Source organism: Salarias fasciatus, chromosome 3 (genome assembly GCF_902148845.1).
Source record: "Salarias fasciatus chromosome 3, fSalaFa1.1, whole genome shotgun sequence".
In the NCBI taxonomy this organism is placed as follows: domain Eukaryota; kingdom Metazoa; phylum Chordata; class Actinopteri; order Blenniiformes; family Blenniidae; genus Salarias; species Salarias fasciatus.
This window is the reverse complement of record NC_043747.1, coordinates 3,668,694-3,689,558: the sequence shown is the minus strand read 5'-3', so window position 1 is coordinate 3,689,558 and position 20,865 is coordinate 3,668,694. Positions and strand designations below refer to the sequence as shown.

The 20,865-nt window shown below is 42.5% G+C and overlaps 3 protein-coding genes across 3 annotated transcripts in view; all 3 read left to right on the top strand.

Moving 5' to 3' along the window:
• The window catches only part of LOC115408404 (GTPase IMAP family member 7-like), a 693,369-nt gene that overhangs the window by 551,544 nt on the left and 120,960 nt on the right, over window positions 1-20,865 (top strand). The gene's annotated exons all lie outside the window — the stretch shown is intronic.
• Window positions 11,551-20,865, top strand: part of LOC115386165 (uncharacterized) — an 86,586-nt gene continuing 77,271 nt past the window's right edge. The window contains exons 1-5 of the mRNA XM_030088386.1: window positions 11,551-11,801; window positions 12,742-12,887; window positions 13,024-13,443; window positions 13,544-13,780; window positions 13,847-14,071. Of these exons, the coding sequence (XP_029944246.1) occupies window positions 11,627-11,801; window positions 12,742-12,887; window positions 13,024-13,443; window positions 13,544-13,780; window positions 13,847-14,071 (1,203 nt within the window). The 5' untranslated portion in view covers window positions 11,551-11,626. The remainder of the gene's footprint in view (window positions 11,802-12,741; window positions 12,888-13,023; window positions 13,444-13,543; window positions 13,781-13,846; window positions 14,072-20,865) is intronic.
• Window positions 16,767-18,926, top strand: LOC115408580 (GTPase IMAP family member 7-like). Its single transcript, XM_030119428.1, has 2 exons — window positions 16,767-16,966; window positions 17,442-18,926. The coding sequence occupies exons 1-2, from the start codon at window positions 16,774-16,776 to the stop codon at window positions 18,221-18,223; spliced, it is 975 nt and encodes a 324-aa protein (XP_029975288.1). The 5' UTR covers window positions 16,767-16,773; the 3' UTR covers window positions 18,224-18,926.

Genomic DNA, 20,865 nt, shown 5'->3' with positions numbered 1-20,865 from the left:
GGCTTGTAAACCCTTCTGTAACTAGGCCTACTGGTATTGCTGCAAGTGCCTCATTATGTGAGAAGTTTTGTTCTTTTTTCACTGAAAAAACACGCCGCAGAACGACTACAGGAGCAACCACTTCCAGAGGGAAGAGTTACTAAAGACCATCGACAAGCTAACGGTGGAAAGAAACGGCCAATGCTACACCAACGACATGCTGCAAGCTGTGGAGAGAGAAATCCAGAGAGAGGAGGAGCAAATCAGGCAGTCATCTCCAGAAGACCTGCCACCAGAGGAGATCAGAAACCAGGCCAAAAGCCACGTGAAAAACAGATTTCCGATTGAATTGGCTGGGGTCGGAACGGGGGTTTTGTTGGGAGCTTTGTTGGGCGTAGAGGCTCTGGATAGAGCGGTTGTAACGGCTGTGAGACAAATATTTGAAGCAAAAATCCCCATGAAGATAGTCGGAGGGTTAACAGGAGTGTCTGGAGCAGCGCGCGCAACAGCAGCGGTGGTGTTGGGAGGGGAAGCAGCAGTAACTGTTGGAGCAGCAGTGGGTGTCATGGCTGCAGCAGGAGGCATTATGGGAGGTGTTATGGGACATAAAGCAGCTGAGGAAGCAGAAACAGTGACGGATGCAGTGAAAAATGCAGCAAAAGCTTTAAAAGAAACGAGAAGTGGTTTCATTCTACTTTCAAAAGACATTTCAGTCACTCACAAAAAAAATAGTTAATGATGGGGTGATACGCCTCTAACAGACAGCAGCTAGCTTAAAATGCAGCAGTCATAGATAAATGTGTGGGTAATGATGTGGAATAATGCTTTGTTTTCAAAGTTCTCAGGAACACAGTGTGAAGGACGATCTGTTTTGTCTGAAGTCACTTGGAAACAGCGTCTGCTAGTCTCCTGAGATCTGGTTATATGACATGGCATGGCCGGAAGTCCTGCCAGAGTCGGGCTGGATCCTTGTCGGAGCAACAGCCTTGCTCTCAATCAGCTGATTTGTGTGTGCTTCCTCTGCAATCCTCAATAAATCCTCCTTGTGCAGTGTCAACACCTTGACTCGTCATCTTTGGCTCTGATTCACCAAAAATTCCACAACAGGTAACACTTTATTTGAAGCCCCCCATATAACACATAAGTACATTTATAAAGTATTATAATGCCATTATAACATGTGTAGCTATAGTTATAAACACTCATAGATGATCACAATGCCAGGACCTAACCCTAACCTTAAACCTAATCCTATGCTGTATAGTTCTGTATAGTGAGTTATAAAGCATTGTGATCATGTAGGAGTGTTTATAACTACTTATGTGTTATACCGGGTGCTTAAAGTTAAAGTGTTACCAGTTACTTTAATGCAATTTCATTATGTCCCTCTGTTCAATTCAAGACTGTCAATATAACTTGATTTGCTACCTATGCAAATTTAATGTAAATATCAGTTCTGTTACAAGTGCGTGACTAAATACTGATTTGGATTTAAAAACAAAAATGAGTCAGAGTTCATTAATAAGACAGCAGAAGCATGTGATGCATTGTGGAAAGATGGCAGCGCCCTACAGACCGCCGGCAGCAGCGACAAACAATAACAGAAACGAACTTTTTGTTGATAACACAGTAAGTAAAATGAGTGAGGCGCAAGGCAAGAAAACTCGCGCAAACCCGTTGATGGAAAAAGAAGAGCTCCGTAAGTCGGTAGGCGCCCTGACAACTGATATGGCCAAGGTGCTAAAACAACTGAAGATGCTAGCGGATCTCGTTAGCGAAGTAAAACAACTCAAAAATTATTCAAGAAAAGGACAAAACTATCGTACAGCTCGAAAGAAGGCTACATGACCTGGAGCAATACTCAAGGATGGACGATGTTGTTATTTCGGGACTAAAAGTCCAACCTCGCTCGTACGCAAAAGCTGTGGAGAGAGGAGGGGAAGTAGCAGCAGACGCTCCAGCCGAAGACCTGAGGACGCTGGAGATGCAAGTTTTGGATTTTTTTAAAAGTAAAAACATCGACCTCGATGCAACCGGCATCTCAGCTTGTCACACGCTACCACTGAGGGACATGAAGGCCAACCCTGCCATCATTTTGCGTTTTGTGAACCGAATGGACAAGACGGCTTTATTGATGCAGGGGAAGAAGCTGAAAGGAACCCAGGTATATGTTAATGAGCATCTAACGAAGAAGAACGCCGAAATTGCACGGGAGGCCCGTATCTTGAAGAAGAACGGCAAGATCAAATCAACATGGACCAGGAACTGCAAAGTGCTAATTCGGCTAAATGGATCTACGCCTGAGGAAGCCAAGACAGTAACGGTAAGAGAACTTAAAGACCTTGAAGCTTACAGATAATGTTACCGTTACTGTCCCTGCTAAGAGTGATGTGGCCTGGAGGGCTACAGATAAGCTGCAATGGAAAACAGGGGAATGGTTTATGTACTCCTTTTTTTTATATATTTCTTTCAATTATAATTTTTGGTGCTCTCTTTTGCCCAAAATACAATGCATTTTGCATGGATATCCCTTTTTTGTGTGGATTGGACTTCTGTTTATTTCTATTTGCTACTATTTGCATGGATCAGTGTCGTGGGACATATCCGGGAAGTCGTTTTGTTTGTTTTATTTATTTATTTATTTTTTTCTTCCAATTTCTATTGGCAAGACTTTTCGTTTTTCTCTTTTCTGATGAATGAAAAACTTTTGATGAAGGACTTCTTTCAAAGACAATGACATCTATGGAGGGTGAAAATGCAGTCTCCTTCAGTTGTCAAAAAACACCTGTGGAAGAACAGTGGCCTTCCATGTGTTTTGATGAAGATATTGACCCGGAGTGTAATTTCTTTAAGTGTGGTAATACAAATAACTGCCGTTATTATACAGAGGAGCAGTTTAATACCATTAAATCAGATAATAGTATATCAATTATTCATTTTAATGCCAGAAGTCTATATGCTAACTTCCAAAGTATTAAGGATTATGTAAGTCAGTTTACCACACCATTCAGTGTGATCGCAATCTCAGAGACTTGGCTTAACTTGGAAAAAGGAGTGGACTTTCATTTAGAAGGATACGATTTGAATTTCATGAACAGAACAAACAAGATGGGAGGGGGGACAGCTCTGTATGAAGATAAAAGGTTAAAGTACCACATTGTGGAAGGTATGACTAATGCTATTGAAGATGTGTGTGAATGTATAACCATAGAGATTGTTATGGAAAAAAAGAAAAATATTATTGTCAGCTGTGTTTACAGCAGGGGTGGCTGGTCGATAGAGGGCGCTAGGGCGCCACCCCCCGTCACATCATATAGAATCACACAGCCCTTCCTTTAATAACACGTTTTTAAAAAATATTTTACATGTATACACACTATGTTTTAAAAGGGCAGACATGGATAATATAGTCTGACGAGAGGTAATAATATGTATAATGTGAAATAAAAAGTCAGATGAAATAAGAAATGTCCTAATATTTTACGTACATCCGGCCAAGGGGCGAACAGATCTTTCCCCATTGACTCTCGTTATAACTTTGACATGTGCAGTTCGCTCCTCTTCTGTGCAAGAGATAGGAGACATCGGGGCGTGCTCTGACGACGCCCGGATTTCCCCTCTGATCGCTTTACACACCACCGGCCATGAGGTGGCAGCAGAGAACAAGTGACTTGGCAGGCGGGTGAAAACCACTAAGCGAGTGACGTTGATCGCAGGGTGTCGGAGTCAGAAAGGCCAAAAAAGGAGAAAATGGAGAGAGAAAATTCAGTGAAGTCGCTGAAAACAACGCCGTTCGAGAGGAGAACACTGCAGGAGAAATTGAGGGTGAAAGAGCTCGGACCTGATAGACCCGATGTCTTAATTAGACAACGGTTCGAAGACAGAGGGAGGAAATAAACCCGCTCTTTTTCACGGAGCTGGTATGAGAGGATTGCTTGGCTGACTGGATGCAGTGAGGCAGGTGCTTTATTTTGCTTCCCTTGCCTACTTTTCCAAACGAAGGAAACCGATCAAGCCTGGATTCAGACAGGTATGGTGGACTTAATTTTCTGAAATTTTTCTGAAAAAGTGAAAAGGCATGAGCAAGCTAGGAGCCACATAGAAAATGCTATGCGTCTGGGCATGTTTGGGAGAGCTAACATCGCTGCTCAGCTTGATGATGGCTACAGGATCGGGATCCGCAAACACAATGAGGAGGTCGACAAAAATAGGCATGTCCTGTCTAAAATAACAGACTGCATAAAGTTCTGTGGTGCCTTTGAGCTCGGATTGAGAGCACACGATGAGAGCGAAACCTCAGAAAATCCAGGTGTTTTCAGAGGACTGGTGGACTTTGTAGCGTCACTAGATGCAGCTGTCCATGAGCACCTTCACACTGCTACTGTGTTTAAAGGGACATCTAAAACAGTGCAGAATGAACTCCTTGGCTGGCAGTTTTGAGAGACTCCATCATTGAGGAAATTCAGTGTGCAGACTTCGTATCCATCCAGGCTGATGAAACTATGGACATCTCCACTCAATGTCAGCTTGTTCTTGTGGTCCGCTACATACAGGACTGTCTCAGAAAATTAGAATATTGTGGTAAAGTTCTTTATTTTCTGAAATGCAATTAAAAAAACAAAAATGTCATACATTCTGGATTCATTACAAATCAACTGAGATATTTCAAGCCTTTTATTATTTTAATATTGCTGATTATGGCTTACAGCTTAAGAAAACTCAAAAATCCTATCTCAAAATATTAGAATATCATGAAAAAGTATACTAGTAGGCTATTTAACTAATCACTTCCCAAACAAGTACTTTTTTTTTAATGTTCTAGATTTTATATGACTGTGGTACGCCTGTTTTACTCACATCAGCAACTTCAGCACCGATTGCTTTGAGCCTCTCCTCAATCTGTCCTCTCGTTTGAAACAGTCTTGTCAGGTTTTCAGAGTGTAGATCCAGCTGAGACAGGAACTTGCACTGAAGTGGGACAGTGGTGACCAGTGGTGGCTGGTGACAATTTTTTTTTTTTTTTTTTTGGGGGGGGGGGGGGGGGGGGGGGGGGCAAATTGATGCTGCAAACCAAGCCACTTTAATGTCCATGCAGTTACAGATTTAGGAGGAAAGAAAAACTGAGTGTATGTCTATAATCAACCATTGCCATCTGTTTTATTTTGAAGAAATGGTGTGTCTGCCACATCCACAGGTCCACTGTTCACTGTATTGGTCTGTGCAACAATTGGTGACCAGCCTATTTACACATACAGTAATATCATCATTTTCTGTGCAGTTAATTGCCTCAGAAATTATTGCAATAAGTGATAACATTGCACTAAACAACAATGTTATTTTGAGACCATTTTCAACTAATATAATATGCCATAATAATATAAGAACATCTTTTCAAAATCAATAAACTTTCACTTTGAAAGAACATTTTATCCAGGAAATACAAGAAAATTTAAACCACTAAACAAAAATAATTAGCAATGGATTCTCAGTCTCATTAGCAATGAATGAAAGCCAAACACAACCAATAAAAATATGACAGATAAACATGGAGCTCTGACTGAAAAATCAGGAAAATTACCAGTTAGTACCTTTGTAAATTAAAAAAAAATATATAGCAACAAAAATATCCTATAAAGCAGACGCCTCAACAGATCATATGAAATGTCTGTTCCTTCAGTCTGGGAGAACGAACAAATGAAACTTATTGCAGCCGTCACTTATTACACTCATTTATCCTTACCGTGCACTTGTAGAGACTTTACTGAATTAATTTTCATTATTCCAGTTCCACTTTCACACACCATCCTTCTCAGCAGTATGACTCTCTCTCCTCTGCCACTGTGGATGTTCGTTAGAGCCGAAAATGAAAGTGCAGATGAGTGACAACAGCAGTGTCCAAACACAACGAAACAACAGAAATAAAACGATTCTAATTGGTTGATAATAAAAAGTGGGAGTGTGTGTGGCGCACAGAGCTGCGCCACAAACCCGATTTGTAAGGAACCAATTAAAATGCAGCCTTAAGTCACGTTTTAGTAAAAAGTTTGAGGCTCTCCATAGGGATCCATTTGTCCGGCGCCCCATTCGTCTTCTTCTTTGGAATAATGGCGGGTGGCGACCAACAACTGAGGTGCATACCGCCCCCTACTGTATCTCTTGGTGAATGTGTCCCGGCGCCGTCAAAACCAGAAAGTGTATACAGAAATACCGTCAAAAATTATTAAAAAGAAACAATGTAATGCTTTTTATATGCACAACAAGGCTGAAGATACAATATTTTACACGTATACTATACATAGAAATTCTACACTCAAAGTTTTATATTTTCTGAAAATTGTGTAGACTGACTGTACTGACTGACTGATGAGGGCGGCGCCCCCTATTGACCAGCCGCCACTGGTGGTGACTCTCTTGAATACAGCGTTGATCTGAAAACAGGTAAAAAGCACAAAAGATTTAGGTTAAAATAGTAAACATCAAGGAGAAAACCACCATCACACACACAGCATATCAATAAAGTCCTGGAAGAGGGTGAAGAGCAGGCAAATAAAATATCAAGCATCTGAGTGTACCCAAGACTTTCCTTTGACCAAAAAATCCAAGTATGGCTTACCTCACTGACTTCAGAGTTTTGTTGCACTGTTTAAAATTCCACATTTTCTGCAAGTAACCCGGTAACACACATTAATATTATCATTAATCACATAAGTAAAGCTCCAATCTCCAATTCAGATATGAAAAAGATATATCAAAATTCAAAATGTGAATGATTTATTCTCCCAATGCTAAATCAAACAAATAATTAGTGCTTTAATGTTTTCTAATGCTGTTAAAGAGATGCTTAAAATGGAAATATTGAGTAAATCAAGTCTATATTTTTATTTATAATCAATTGATAAAGACTTGTTTACCATCTAAAGATCTCAATCATTTAGGAAATGCAGAAATACCACGCCACTTACCACTAAAATGCCACTCATTGTGTGTGTTGTGCTCAGATGATTGACCTGCAAAAAGAAAATATTTAGAGTCAGTAATTGAACTCGGTGGATTTCCTTGTTAGAAAAATCACAGGTCAGTATAAAGTGAGCTGTCCAGTTTTCTCACATGGGTTAATGGAACAGGTTATAATGACATAAGGATTATCTTCAAAAGTAAATTCAGAAGTTTAACATCAGAAATGTTACCTTTGGTGCTTCAGTTATGCTGACAAAAGTCTATTTAAAAAGGTTTCTGAAAATCCAATCACATGAACTCAGATTTAACATTGTTAAAGCTAGGGTTGGCGATTTGAATGAGATACATTTTTTTAAATACTGGTTAAAATGATCTTTATGACCCGATGGGAAACAATTCATAGCGTGTTCTTAAAGTAGTTTGGAAAATATCCGCTATCTACAGCAGGAGTAAAACGGGAAAAACAGCAACCAATCGTCTTGACGGGACACCTTTTTTTAAACCAATCAAATCCCTTCGCCGTTCGACCTGCAATACATGTCGCGTACATGTCAATGGCGTGCACTGACCCTGATTCAGTGCGTGCGTAGAAGGACGGAGCGTCGTTGCAGAATGGCGGAGAAGAATGTTTGGGGCTTTACTTACCGGTGAGTGCGCCGTACTTGACGTAGTGCAAATATAGAAAAACGAAGAAACGAAGCGCTGAGGACAGGTTACGCCAGGAACGCACTGGACGCGGAAGTTGCGTCTCCGCTCCCAACGGAGCTCCTCCAATGGGGTGGGAGCTGGGCGGAGCCTTGGGAGATGCTACATTCGTGCTACATGCTAGTTTTCCAAGATCGCCAACCCGAGCTTTAAGTGGCGATTAATGCACATTTATGATGTAATTGTGTCTCAAAGGACTACTCTAGCAGTAGTAAATCTGTTTAGGTGTCACCACACAGACGGGCTCACGTTGCTCAGGTGTACATGAACCGAGCCATGAAGAAATGGCTTTGCAGCGAACAGTGGACTGCATGGAGATCAGTGAATGAACTGTTCTTCACGTGAGAACATTGCGGGTTAGTGCGTGTCTTTCGAGGGGCGGTCAGTATGCGGTTTCGAACACAACCTAACTCTCCAGCCCAGTTGGTGGTGGTAACCATAGATATAGAACACGAGATGCCTTACGGCAGACTCCACGACGTCCACAGAGGTCGGCCATCTTTGTACGGGAAAGCTGTCAGAGTTTCTGTGGAACGCAATGTAAGGTTGGTGATCTGTGCAGACGTTTATACTCTTATTTCGCTGAAAATTTTCAGTGGAACATCTTAAAGCACTATAAGGCAACTGCTGTTGTGACTCTGAGTTATATAAAAATTGACTGATCAAGAGATTGACTCAGTTGGCTTTTATTCGTTTACTTAATTACATTGTGACTGTAATTCAATTATTTGACTTGAGACTTTCTGAGCTCCTTTTATACATTTTTACAAAGCCTAATTCATTATTTTTTAACAGTGTGTTTTCTGGTGCACTATTTCATGTTTAGTTAATCTATGGGGGACATTATACATTCACAATAGATTTAATAATATGGAAGGTTACTGTTTAATGTTATATATTAATAAATATAATATAATATATGCAATGTGTAATGAGGTTCATGAGATTTAAGTATTTCTGAAGTTTCAGGTGGGTAAATTGTTTATCTTCAGCCTCCACTACAGCGCTGCCACATCTTTAAATATTTTCATGCAAAACTAAAAATATGGACATGTATGGTTTGTCTAAATTATTCCTAAGTGCTATAAATATATCTCAGTGTAAGGATTTGAACATGGAGCCTAATATGAAGAATATTATGAATATTCAGGATATGATATATATTTATTATATATATTCAGAGAATACCATGCTCATCAAACATCTGTCATGTTATTAACAGAGATTTGATGTTTATTACAAACCAAACTGTTTGAAAATCGGTTGAAATTTGAACAAGTTATAGCTTGTTAAGCAGTTCATGTCTCATCAACACAATGTAATGAGCGAGCCAGAAGATGGCCGACCTCTGCGGACGTTCGACTTCATTGGCCAGCAGCGCTGACGAGGCATCTAGTGTTCTATAAGATATCTATGGCGGTAATGCCCCAAGATGGTGGCCAGCCACCAATAAACGAAAGAGAAGAAGAACAAGACCAAAGACGAGCACGGAGCAACCTTCACGAAAGCAACCCGACGAGAGGCAGCCAGAACCACTACGATCAATATTGTTTTGTTACAAGGTGAGACTTCAGGTAAAGAAATGTTGTTGACTCACTATAAATTTTAACGGCAGCCCGCTATACCAGGCCTCAATGTCAGCTTGAGTTGATTGGGTGGTTCTTGCTTACGTCAGTTAAACTTAACACGACACAAAATCAAGCAAGCCCACAATAGTAGCCTATTATAATGTCATTTATCGCTGGGTTGCTGAAGTGTCGTGTATTCCTCTTCATTACTTTGTGTCTATAGTGCAAACGAAGAGGAAAAAGGACATTTCGTCCTATTTCTGCACGAAACAATGAAAGACCGTACTGAATACAATAAAATTACAATTAATACAATTAATAAATCAATACAGGGAAGCAGTGTGTGAGTGCTATATGTTATATCCTTTATTGCTTTTATTTCGCTGTAAAGCACTTTGGTCACTTTTTCTGTGTAAAGGGCTATACAAATAAAATTTGATTTGATTGATTGATTGATACGGTGTGTTCATGCAGAGTTTAAGTTTACATATATTCGGTTTGTCTTTCTCCACAGACACCAGCAAATGTAAAGAAGACCCACCGATGCAGCCGGACCTAAAGTCATTTCCAAGGACCCTGATGGGGGACAGGACCATTCACTTTGGGTACAAAGGTTAAACACTAGTTTTATGAAATTAAACTGCATCAAATAAGATTTTGAATCTTTGTCTTTTTGGTAACACTTTACTTAAAGCACCCCTGTATAACACATAAGTACATTATAGCACTGTATAACTATAGTTATAAACACTCATAAATGATCACAATACTTTCTAATATCAGTACTGAACCCTAACCCTAACCCTATGCTCTATAGTGGGTTATAAAGCATTGTTATCATGTATGAGTGTTTATAACTACTCATAATGTGTTATACCGGGTGCTTCAAGCAAAGTGTGACCGTCTTTTTTTGCCCTGGATTGAATGTGCCCCTCTGACAAAAACCCTGGCCCCAGCCAGGCCCCCTCAGTAAAATTGGTCTGGAACCGCCACGGTTTCAGACGATATGCAGCTGCAAAAAGCGGGAGCTCCTCCACAGGTGCACGGGCAACACTTCTTCATCTGCTCATGCGGCGTTTGGTCTTGGCTCACTACCGCCACCCTCTGACTTGGAGGACCCTTCTACTTCCGGTGGAGACCAAACGCAATTACATGATCTTTCAATTCTTAAATGAATCATTTTCATGTAATGCATTGCAAACTCGCATATTCAACATCCTCCATAAACAACTTAAAGGTACATTAAACAGTTTGCTCGTTTTATGCGAAACACCGACCCCTGCAGGCAGGGCCGGCCCGGGCTTCAGAGGCGCCCTAGGCGAGCCCGAGACGAGCGCCCCTTGGGAGCGTGCTTTTCGAGCGGTCCCGACATTTGTTGAGCGGGGGGGGGGGGATGCGCTGAGGAGCGATGCCGAACAATACCGATCAGTGCCGGGCAGCGCCGAGGACGAGGAGCGCGGTGCGTCGGACCGCTGCACAGCGGGGCACACGGAACACAGAGCGTCGTGGCGCCCCTTGTACGACCGCGGCGCCCCCCTCGGGACGTGGCGCCCTAGGCGGCCGCCTAGTTCGCCTATGCCTAGAGCCGGCCCTGCCTGCAGGCCTTGAGCGTAACTGCAGCTTTGTGAAAGGCTCATGTACGTGCACAGAAGAGGGGAACTCCTTCCTCGCTCTTTTAGAAGCGCTCAAGTAAAATGTAAGTTTCTTTTGCCTGGTGGGGTCTGTGCTGGAGCTGTGGCAGTGCTAGAAGCCAGTCTTTTCTTACTTTCTGGAAGATCCATCCTCAGTACTGCTCAGTTGTTGCTGCTAAGCGTCTGGCGGAGTAATGGTGGACAAAACAAAACTTAAGGATTACCAGGCCAGCGGGAGCGTGCATTACGTCAGGCTCAGAGCGATTCGTACCCGAATCACTCATATTGCTGTGCCTTCAGTGCCCTGCACAGGGAAATAGGAGCGACTGCGATCTTGCAGAAATAGCTCTTGCTGCCCATCAGGCAAAGGTGAAAACGTGTGTGGGTGTGAATAATTGATAATTTAATATTTAAAACTGCGCTGTGCTCCGTTAAGTCAACGTGATGAAATCATGTTCACAAGAGGAACACCATTGACTTGTGTTGCATTTATCAACTTTATTTCTTAAATTCAACGACCCACCATTTCCCATTTTATCAGTGTATACAAACAGAGATTGGTGGAGTTCAAATTGAAAGTTTCATGGGCCGATAGAGGAGTTTGAGAATGACTGCAGGAGCCTGTTTGTCTGGATTTATTTGGTGCAGTTTTGTGCGTCAGATCTGATAAACCTGACCAGGTTTTCCACCCATCCAGATCCAGGCTCTGAGCCCAGACCCAGCAGTCTGAAGCCCAGCTGGGCTGAAGGGTCGTGTCTGTTGTGATTTACGTCTCACTGGACAAAGATGGGCGATAAATACCGCTACCCGGTTTATTTTGAATGTGGCAGACTGTCCCAGGAGCAGAAGAGGAGAATTTCAAAGTATTTCCAGATCAAACGTAAATCAGGTGGAGGAGAGTGTTCACCTGTGGAGGAAATGTCAGAAAACATCTACAGGATTGCTTTCAGACGTCAAGAAGGTACGTGTAAATAAAACTAAAAGAATTAATTTAAAAGGCTAAATTAAACTGAAGGTGACTGTTCATACTTCTGACAGACTGGTCCACTTCAGGAGCAGATCCTCTAAAATAAGTCCAGACCTTTGCTTTAGGTTTTAAATGGGAAACAAAACTTCAAAACAGACAGAAACATAATTTTATTATTGTTCAAATCAAACATTTTGTTCTGTATTTAATTCATGTTTTAGATCGTCAGTATTGTGGGATCGTTTCCAGTTAGACGAAACTTAACTTGTTTACAGGTGTGTCCACAGTTCACGCCTTTTAAAGTCACATCTTCAGATATTATGATGTGTAGATTGAAATACAAAGAAATTCACCTAAAGATTGTTTTTTTTCTTCTTACGGTACTTCTTCAGGTACAATGTTCATGATGACTGATCACAAACAGGATGTACTTTTGTGGGATTAAATAATCCCTATTATAAATATTAAATGTGTCTCAGGGGCTGCATTGTTTCTCCTGATAATGTAAGTTTGAAAAAAAGGAAAAAGAATGAACTGGGAAGTTACAATCATGTCTGATTAAAACTGCAGTGGTGTGTTTTTAAGGAGATCTCCTGTCCTGTCACAGTAATAAACAAAAGTATTACTCACAGCACAACACTCCTTGTCGTGCTGAAAAACCAGTTTCAGAACAAAAGATGCAGGTTTGATTATCATCTCTGACGTTATTATCATGGTTGTGTTCCTTCAGAGGAGGCTGTGCTCTCTGGGTGGCGTCTTTAATTCTTAATATCAGTGGTTGAATCTCTGTTCTCTAACTGTGGAGATGCTCCCAGTGTGTGAACGACGGAATGTGACTGATCATGTGAAGTTCTGTGAGCTCAAGCAGTGAAAATAATTCCATTTGGCCGTCATGTCTTTATTGAAATGACTAATCTGACCACTTCTGTGTTAGATCAACAGTCGGTGCTGGAGCGGACGCAGCACGTCCTACACCTTGGAGAAGAGAGTCTGACATTGACTGTCAAGAAGGAAAGTCTGGACCCTCAAACCTCTGAACACACCTCCTCCTCCCCCTCCTTCTCCACCCGTCCAGCCCAGGTCAGTCAGTGTCTCATCATACTGTGTCTGCCTTGTTATGGATGTGCCTCTGTGTCTACTATACCAGTATTATGGAATGATTTTTTCTCTGACATATTGATCATGGGATTAAAATCACACCATTGTTTTCCCACAGACCCCACAGGTGATTCCTCCATCACCTCCACCCCCAAGTGGTGAAGACTATGAATTACATCCTGATGGTTCCCTGAGGGAAAGTCTGCAGGCTTCTGCCTGCTCTGCTCCATTTGACCCAGCAGAACAGGTTTCAGTCAAGAGTCCAGCTGTGGAGGAAGTTGACTCTTTACTTGAATCCTTCAGCTCTCGTCAGGCCAGAGATGAGTTTTCCCAGGTGAACTCCACGGTAGAAGAGGTAGAGGACAGGTCTTCTTTGAGGGACAGTTTGGCCTCTGGAAACAGAACCTTGACCACAAACAGCCCATCAAGTGGTGCAGAGATCCAGATGGAAGCTGCTGCACAGATCCCAGCAGGACGAACCACCCGAGGAGGCGGAGTCCACGTAGAGATCATTCAGGGAACCATAGAAACCCAACAGGTGAGAACAATTCATTGAAACAACTGAAAACCTTTGTTCAAGCAGCTCATAGTTAGATTATAGACACAGATGAGTCAGTGCTGTGGATTCCTGTTCTCAGGCTGATGCTCTGGTATCACCAATGATTGGCTACGATCCTCAAACAACAACGTTTGGAAACACTTTACACCAGCGGGTTGGGCCACAGCTGACGGCAGCATTTGAAGCAGCAGCAGGCTCTGAAGTGATGGTGGGCGTCCCCGTGCTGGTGGAGAATTTACCTGGACTCCCTTCACATGCAGTGTTCTTCCTCAGTCTTTGTCCCTGGAACGGAGATCCAGATGGGGCTGCAGTTGAAGTAAGTGTGTAAATGAAGACACATTATGAATACTGAGTGATTCTCACTGGATTCCTCTTTCTGCAGGTTCTTAAAATGGGCATCAATTCAATCCTGACGACATGTGACAGCAGAGGGTTTGGATCCGTGGCATTTCCTGTACTCGGAGCTGGACTGATGTTGTCTTTTCCCATCGCTGTCGTAGCCAAAGTTTTACTGGAAGGAATTTATACATTCCAACAACAAAGAACCAGCAGCAGACCCCTGACGGTCCGCATTGTCATCCACCCAGACGACCACGTGTCCAGTGAGGTAAAGCAAACTCTCTGAGCACAGTTCACCTGATGACTGTGACGGACTTATTGTACTTTTATTTAAATACATTTATTTTACAACCGGAGTACGTCGACTCTGAGCTACCACCTCCACCCTAAACACTCAGGAGCAGCAGATGCACCTCAGCCCAGGTTGCCTCAGTTCTACCAAAGTACAGTTTTAGAGAGTGAGAGTTGCTACAGACCTGTGGATGAAAGTACACTGACGAAGCTAACTAAAGACATCACTGAATGGGTGGAAACTGACTGCAGACCAGTCAACATGGTCAAAGACTCTGTTCTCAGTGATGTTATCAGGTTGGCTGTTCTGACCCGGTGTACGCCTCACCGTTCTGGAGATGTTATCTAATTTCATGTCTGTACTGCCGACCATGCTTCATGCGCCCACAACAGGCCATGTGAGGTGTGTGGCAGGTGCAACACCAGCCACTCAGCGTGGTGCACCATGTGCCACCAGTGCAACACCGGCCGTGCACAGTGGTTAATTAAGATGAACTACAGAAATGCTGCAATTAATCACAGTTAAAGTATGTTATCTTTTCACAGCCTTGGTTTGTATTGAATGTAATGTTTGCAAGTTGAAAGAGGAAAAAGATGATGATGAAAAAAGCTAATCATTTGGACTGCCTGGACTAAACATAAAGAGTCCTGCAAACAGCATCAGCTGACAATGGTTTAACACTTTACACTAATTTGGACCAACAGGTCTTCAAGTCTGCTCAAGAGGAGCCAAACCAGGTTCAAGGTAGGCCCTGAATCCCCTTTCACGACCACAGCCAAACTGTCTGGTACGTGGCTTTAAAAAAATGTGTTACGAAATGATTTAAAATCAAAAGGACACAGTCCACATTCAGTCGGACAACATTAAAAGATTAAACATGTTTATTTCTTGGTGGTGGACCGACTGGTACAGGTTCACACAGTCCCAGATCAATTCCCAGCATGCTGCAAGAGCCAGAAATGTGCTGATCACTGCGTAATCATACCAGATGGTACACAGCAGTAGGAAATTGAATAATGATGATTTGGATAATTGCAGATGACTGCATAGTATTACCGTATTGGCTCGAACATAAGACGACTCTGATGATAACGGAATTAGCATCTGCGTTGAAACTTCAAAACAAACTGACAAACTCACAAGTATCAATTTCACCTCCATCCTGAACATCAACTAAGTATACTCGAGTACTTACAGGCAGATATTTTCGATGCGCTGTTTGAAATGAACCTCAGAAAACCAAACTTCAGCCACTGCTGCAGGCTGACACTCTGTCCAGCTCACTAGCTCCCCCTCACAGGGCGGTGGAGCCACTGCATGAAGCAGAGGCAGTACAGCTCACCGGGACTCTGGCTCCATCTCGTCCTCGATTATAGCACAACTCAATTTTTGAGAATACCATTTCTGGAAAAAAAAATATCGTCTTATATTTGGGCTAATACGATACATTACTCATGCATACACAGTCATGTGGGGCAGTCCACTTGGAATTTCATCAGAAATCACTGTTTTCTATGAGATCAATCCCTGCCTCCTGTCCACAACAAGGCAAGATGTGTTTTTTAAAATAATAATAATTAATATAATGTGTATAACATAATAATTACTGTACATAATAACCTGCTATCCAACTGCAATCACACTTCCTCCCCCACCCTAATGTTACTGTGAATTATGTATAATAGTCTGTCGTGCTCCTGCTTCTCTCCTCTCCCTCTCCCCACCCCACTTTATTGCTTAAACATGCTCTTGGCCCCACAAACCTCACCCCTCTTATGCTTTACACTGCATGTTGTAAATTTTCATCCATCCATCCAACTTCAACCGCTTATCTGGGACCGGGTCTTGGGGGCAGCAGTCTAAACAGAGATGCCCAGACTTCCCTGTCCCCAGACACTTCCTCCAGCTCTTCCTGGAGGATAACAAGGCGTTCCCAGGCCAGCTGAGAGACATTGTTTCTCCCGTGTGTCCTCGGTCGTCCCCGGGGTCTCCTCCCAGTGGGACATGCCCGGAACCTCTGAGACCTCAGCTTCTGCTTCCTCCATGGAACACTTAGCAACGAGATTGCGGAGGTCCTCAAAGCATTCCTTCCACTGTCCAATAATATCCCTATTTGAGGTCAGCAGCGCCCCTCCTCCACTATAAACAGTGTTGGTGGAGACCTGCTTTCCCCTCCTGAGATGCTGGAAACTCCTCCCAGGCCCCAGTTGTTGCCTCCACGACCACTCCGGCTGCAGTTTGCTTGGACTGCCGGTACTTGTCAGCTGCTTCTGGAGTCCCACGAGCCAACAAGACTCCGTAGGACTCCTTGTTCAGCTTGACGGCATCCCTTACTTCAGGGGTCTCCAACTCCAGTCCTGGAGGGCCGGAAACCTGCATGTTTTCCATGTCTCCCTGCTTCAACACAGCTGATTGCAATGAGACTCATTATCGGGCTTCCTGCTGAACGTGGTGATGGAATCTTCATGAAATTCAGATGTGATGAAGCAGGGAGACATGGAAAACATGCAGGTCTGCAGCCTTCCAGGACTGGAGTTGGAGACCCCTGCCTTACTTCCTGTGTTCACCACCAGAGTCAGGGGTTTCCATCACGGTGGCACTGGAGACCTTACTACCACAGCTCCGAGCAGCTGCTTCGACAATGGCGGTGGAAACATTGAAACGGTGTGCTTCAACACATGGCAGCTGAGCTGTGGGGTGATAAACAAACTCACACCAGCCCGCAAACTCTCACCGCAGGCAATGCCAGAGAGGTGGAGAGTCCAGCCCTTCTCCAGTCTTTTTGTCTGGGGACCGGGTCGTGGGTCACCCTGTCACCGGCTGCCACCCAATCCACACTGCATCCGGCCCCTACAGTTCCCTCAGCAGGTGGTGAGTCCGCTGGACCTGCGTCGTCCCTTCCGGCTAAGACCTGCCAGTTGGGCAAAGGCCCGGCCACCAGGTGCACGCATTCGAGCCCCAACCTCTGAGCCTGACTCCAGGGTGGGGCCCTTTCTGCACCATACCAGGCGACGTAGCAGTCGTTGTTCTATTATTTATCATGGGGGCTGTTGTGAAGTTGTTTGTGACAAATAAATGGAAAATTGAAACTTGATGTAAACAAGATCAGAACAAAATGTAGGAGTAAAGCATTGATCCATGGTTTTAGACCAGATATGTCGTTAGTCCGCCAGCATCTACCAATAGCGTCACATTGTCCGTTCACAAAAATAGTTTCTTTATCTGTTTCCTCCTTATCTTTTCTCGTACGACATGGTGTACTCCTTTACTTCATTTCAAATTGCTTTAATAAAACACATGATTAAAGATCCAGATATGCTTGAACAGAGTCTTTTTTCTCCCTTAGAGTCAAAGCGGATCGTCCTGCTGGGAAAAACTGGCAGTGGGAAAAGCAGCCTCGCCAACATCATACTTGGAGAGGACTTGTTCACTGTACATCATTCTTCTGATTCTGGAACTACCACATGTCAATCTGAAACCAGAGATGTCAGTGACAGAAAGATCACTTTGGTCGACACGCCTGGTTTGTTTGATACAGAAAGGTCAGAGGAGGATTTGAAGCCTGAGATCATGAAGTGCATTACAGAGTGTGCTCCTGGAATTCACGCCTTTCTCATCGTGCTGAAAGTTGAGACATTCTCAGAGCAGGAGCAAGAAGTCATCAGCAGAATATGTGAATATTTCTCTGAAGACATTCTGAAACACGCCGTGGTCGTCTTCACCTTCGGCGACCAGCTACGTGAAGGGATAATAATCGAGGAGTTTGTCAGACAGACTCAAAAGCTGAGAGACCTGGTGAACAGGTGCAGCGGCCGGTGCCACGTCTTCGACAACAAATACTGGAACAACAACACGCTGCAGAACGACTACAGGAGCAACCACTTCCAGAGGGAAGAGTTACTGAAGACCATCGACAAGCTAACGGTGGAAAGAAACGGCCAATGCTACACCAACGACATGCTGCAAGCTGTGGAGAGAGAAACCCAGAGAGAGGAGGAGCAAATCAGGCAGTCATCTCCAGAAAACCTGCCACCAGAGGAGATCAGAAACCAGGCCAGACGAAATGTGGACTCACAACGGGGGCTTGTTTGGGAGCTTTTTTTGGCATTGAGGAGCTGGTTAGGGTAGTTATAATGGCTGTGACACAAATATCTCGGTAACACTTTACTTGAAACACCCAGAGTAACACATTATAAGTACATTTATAAAGCATTATAATGCCATTATAACATGTGAAGCTATAGTTACAAACACTCATAAATGATCACTATGCCAGCACCTAACCCTAATCCTATGCTGTATAGTGGGTTATAAAGTGTGTTATAATGTTATACCAGGTGCTTCAAGTGTTACCGAAATTTCTAGAAAGACATTCTGTTCCCATGCCTCCCAAAATATTTAGTGATTTTTTTTGTCTTTCTCTTTTCTTGTTCCCTACTGTCTTATACATTAAATGTTTCTTGATTGGAATTGTATTTCTTTTTCTTCTGGAGTTTTTAACCTTAAGCTTTCAAAATTTTGATAATATGAGATTTTTTTCTTTATACCGTATTGGCCCGAATATAAGACGACTCTGATTATAAGACGACCCCTATTTTTCAAATATCATTTTGTGAAAATAAAAATACGTTAAATACAATAAGAACTTTTTTTATTGTACAATTATTCCAAGCTCAAAAACTCTCAACAGTGATGACATTTCACATGACTTAAAGGTGCATTAAGGAGTTTTACAACCTTAAAAATACTTATTTTCCACCATAAATATGTTACACATTTTTAATAATGTGTACAATGAGCCCTGACATGTTCATTACCAGAACCTCTAACAGCGCTAAATTGTCACTTGAAAGTCACAGTGCCGGTCCGGCACCAGCATTTTTTTGGGGAGAATTTGAAAGGAATGACGTAATGCACGCTCCCGCTTGTTAAGTTTCGCTTTGTCCGCCATTACTCCGCCAGATGCTTAGTGAGCATCAACTGAGCCAGATCTTCCAGAAAGTAAGAACAGACTGGCTTCTAGCACTGCCACAGCTCCACACAGACTCCACCAGGTAAAAGAAACTTAAATTTTACTTGAGTGCTACTAAACGAGCGAGGAAGGAGTTCCCCTCTTCCGTGCACGGGAGCCACAGGCAGGAGTTTTTCACTAAGCTGCATTACGCCCAAGGCCTGCAGGGGGCGCTGTTTCGCATGAAATGTGCAAACTCCTTAATGCGCCTTTAAGATTAGAAAAAATATTAGGCGTACTGCAGCATTAAATAAAAATATATTCTCTTTCTCAAAATAAGCAACAATTAAGTAGCCTTAAAGGTTCAATAACTGCATTAATGACATAGTTAACTTTATAACCATCAAATTCATGTTCTATTCAGCTTCATGAACATTAATAATTCAGCCCTCCGTGAATGTAGGGTTCAGTTTGGCCTGTAGAGAACAGTTCTTCAGAAAAAAAGCATGAGATTTCAGCTGGTCTGAGCTTTTATTACTTTCTCCTGAAGGCTGTAAAACTGAAACAAACCAGATATGAATATAAATGAACAAATACACAAGATGCATCACAACATACATCACTGTCTAAAAACAAAACAAGTCAGTATTTAAAATCAAAGCCGCTAGCTCAATGCTAACCATTAATGGAAATGCCATTGACATGCTAACAGAATTAGCATCTGCGTTAAAACTTTGAAACAAAGTGACAAACTCACAAGTTTCACCTCCATCCTGAACATCAACTAAGCATACCCGAGTACTTACAGGCAGGTATTTTCGATGCTGTTTGAAATGAACCTTAAAAACACAAACAGCAGCCACACTGGGACTCTGGCTCCCTCTAGTCCTCGATTATAGCACAACCCCATTTTTGAGAATACCATTTCTGGAAAAAAAATATCGTCTTCGGGACAATATGGTACTTAAAATTCATCATTACAATTTTCACATCCCTTGAGTCTTTTATAGATTTGTTATTTTTTTTAATTATATTTTTTAATTTCTTTGTACCTTAATTTCTATTTCTATTCTGTTTTTATTTCCTTTCAAAATGTATTGTTGTTTTTATTTGATTATTTCATTTTCATGGGTTAGAAAATCTTCTCTTTTGTCATTTTGTGTGTTTTAACCTTTAAAGATGAATTTCTCGGCCTTTCTCTGAGAAGGTGTGTTGTTATTCAGCCACAGCTGCTCAGACAGGAAACGTCTCTCTTCTCTTGTCAGCTACAGCGAGCGGAAATGGTAAATCAGACGAGGAAACAGTTTCATTGAACTGTCCAATGTTAACTCAGAATCAGTAAGAGTTCATATATTGTTGATTTTCTGGAACAATGCTTTCTATTATAATCAGTGTTAATCTGCTGGAGTCACTGCTGCTCTGCTTCTCCTTCACCAACACATTAATAACGTTCATCATCTTGGAATTAAAGGACTAAATTGTGGAAATTCCTGATTGTCAACATTCTCAATGGATTTAAAGGGCCAAATGAGCTACCGGCTTGAAGAGGAACAGCTGGAGGCCGTTTCCCCCCATAGTCCAAAAACATGCATGACTTCGTGAGTAAGAAGGATGGTTCACTCAGACCATGCATTGACTTCAGGGGACTGAAGCATAACTGTTAAGAACCGTTACCTCTGCTTAGCTCCGCCTTCCTTCCTCTCCACGGTGTTTTCCAAGTTGGATCTTTGTAACGCCTACCATCTGGTGTGCATCCAGGAGGGAGATGAATGGAAGACTGCCTTCAACACACCACTGGGTCACTTCGAATACTTGGTTT

Excerpts from the sequence above, each read along its gene's own strand:
- LOC115408580 (XM_030119428.1), top strand. The coding sequence starts at position 16,774 with ATGGCAGCTGAGCTGTGGGGTGATAAACAAACTCACACCAGCCCGCAA. Across the intron at positions 16,967-17,441 it reads TACAGTTCCCTCAGCAGGTG|AGTCAAAGCGGATCGTCCTG; the intron begins GTGAGTCCGCTG and ends TTTCTCCCTTAG.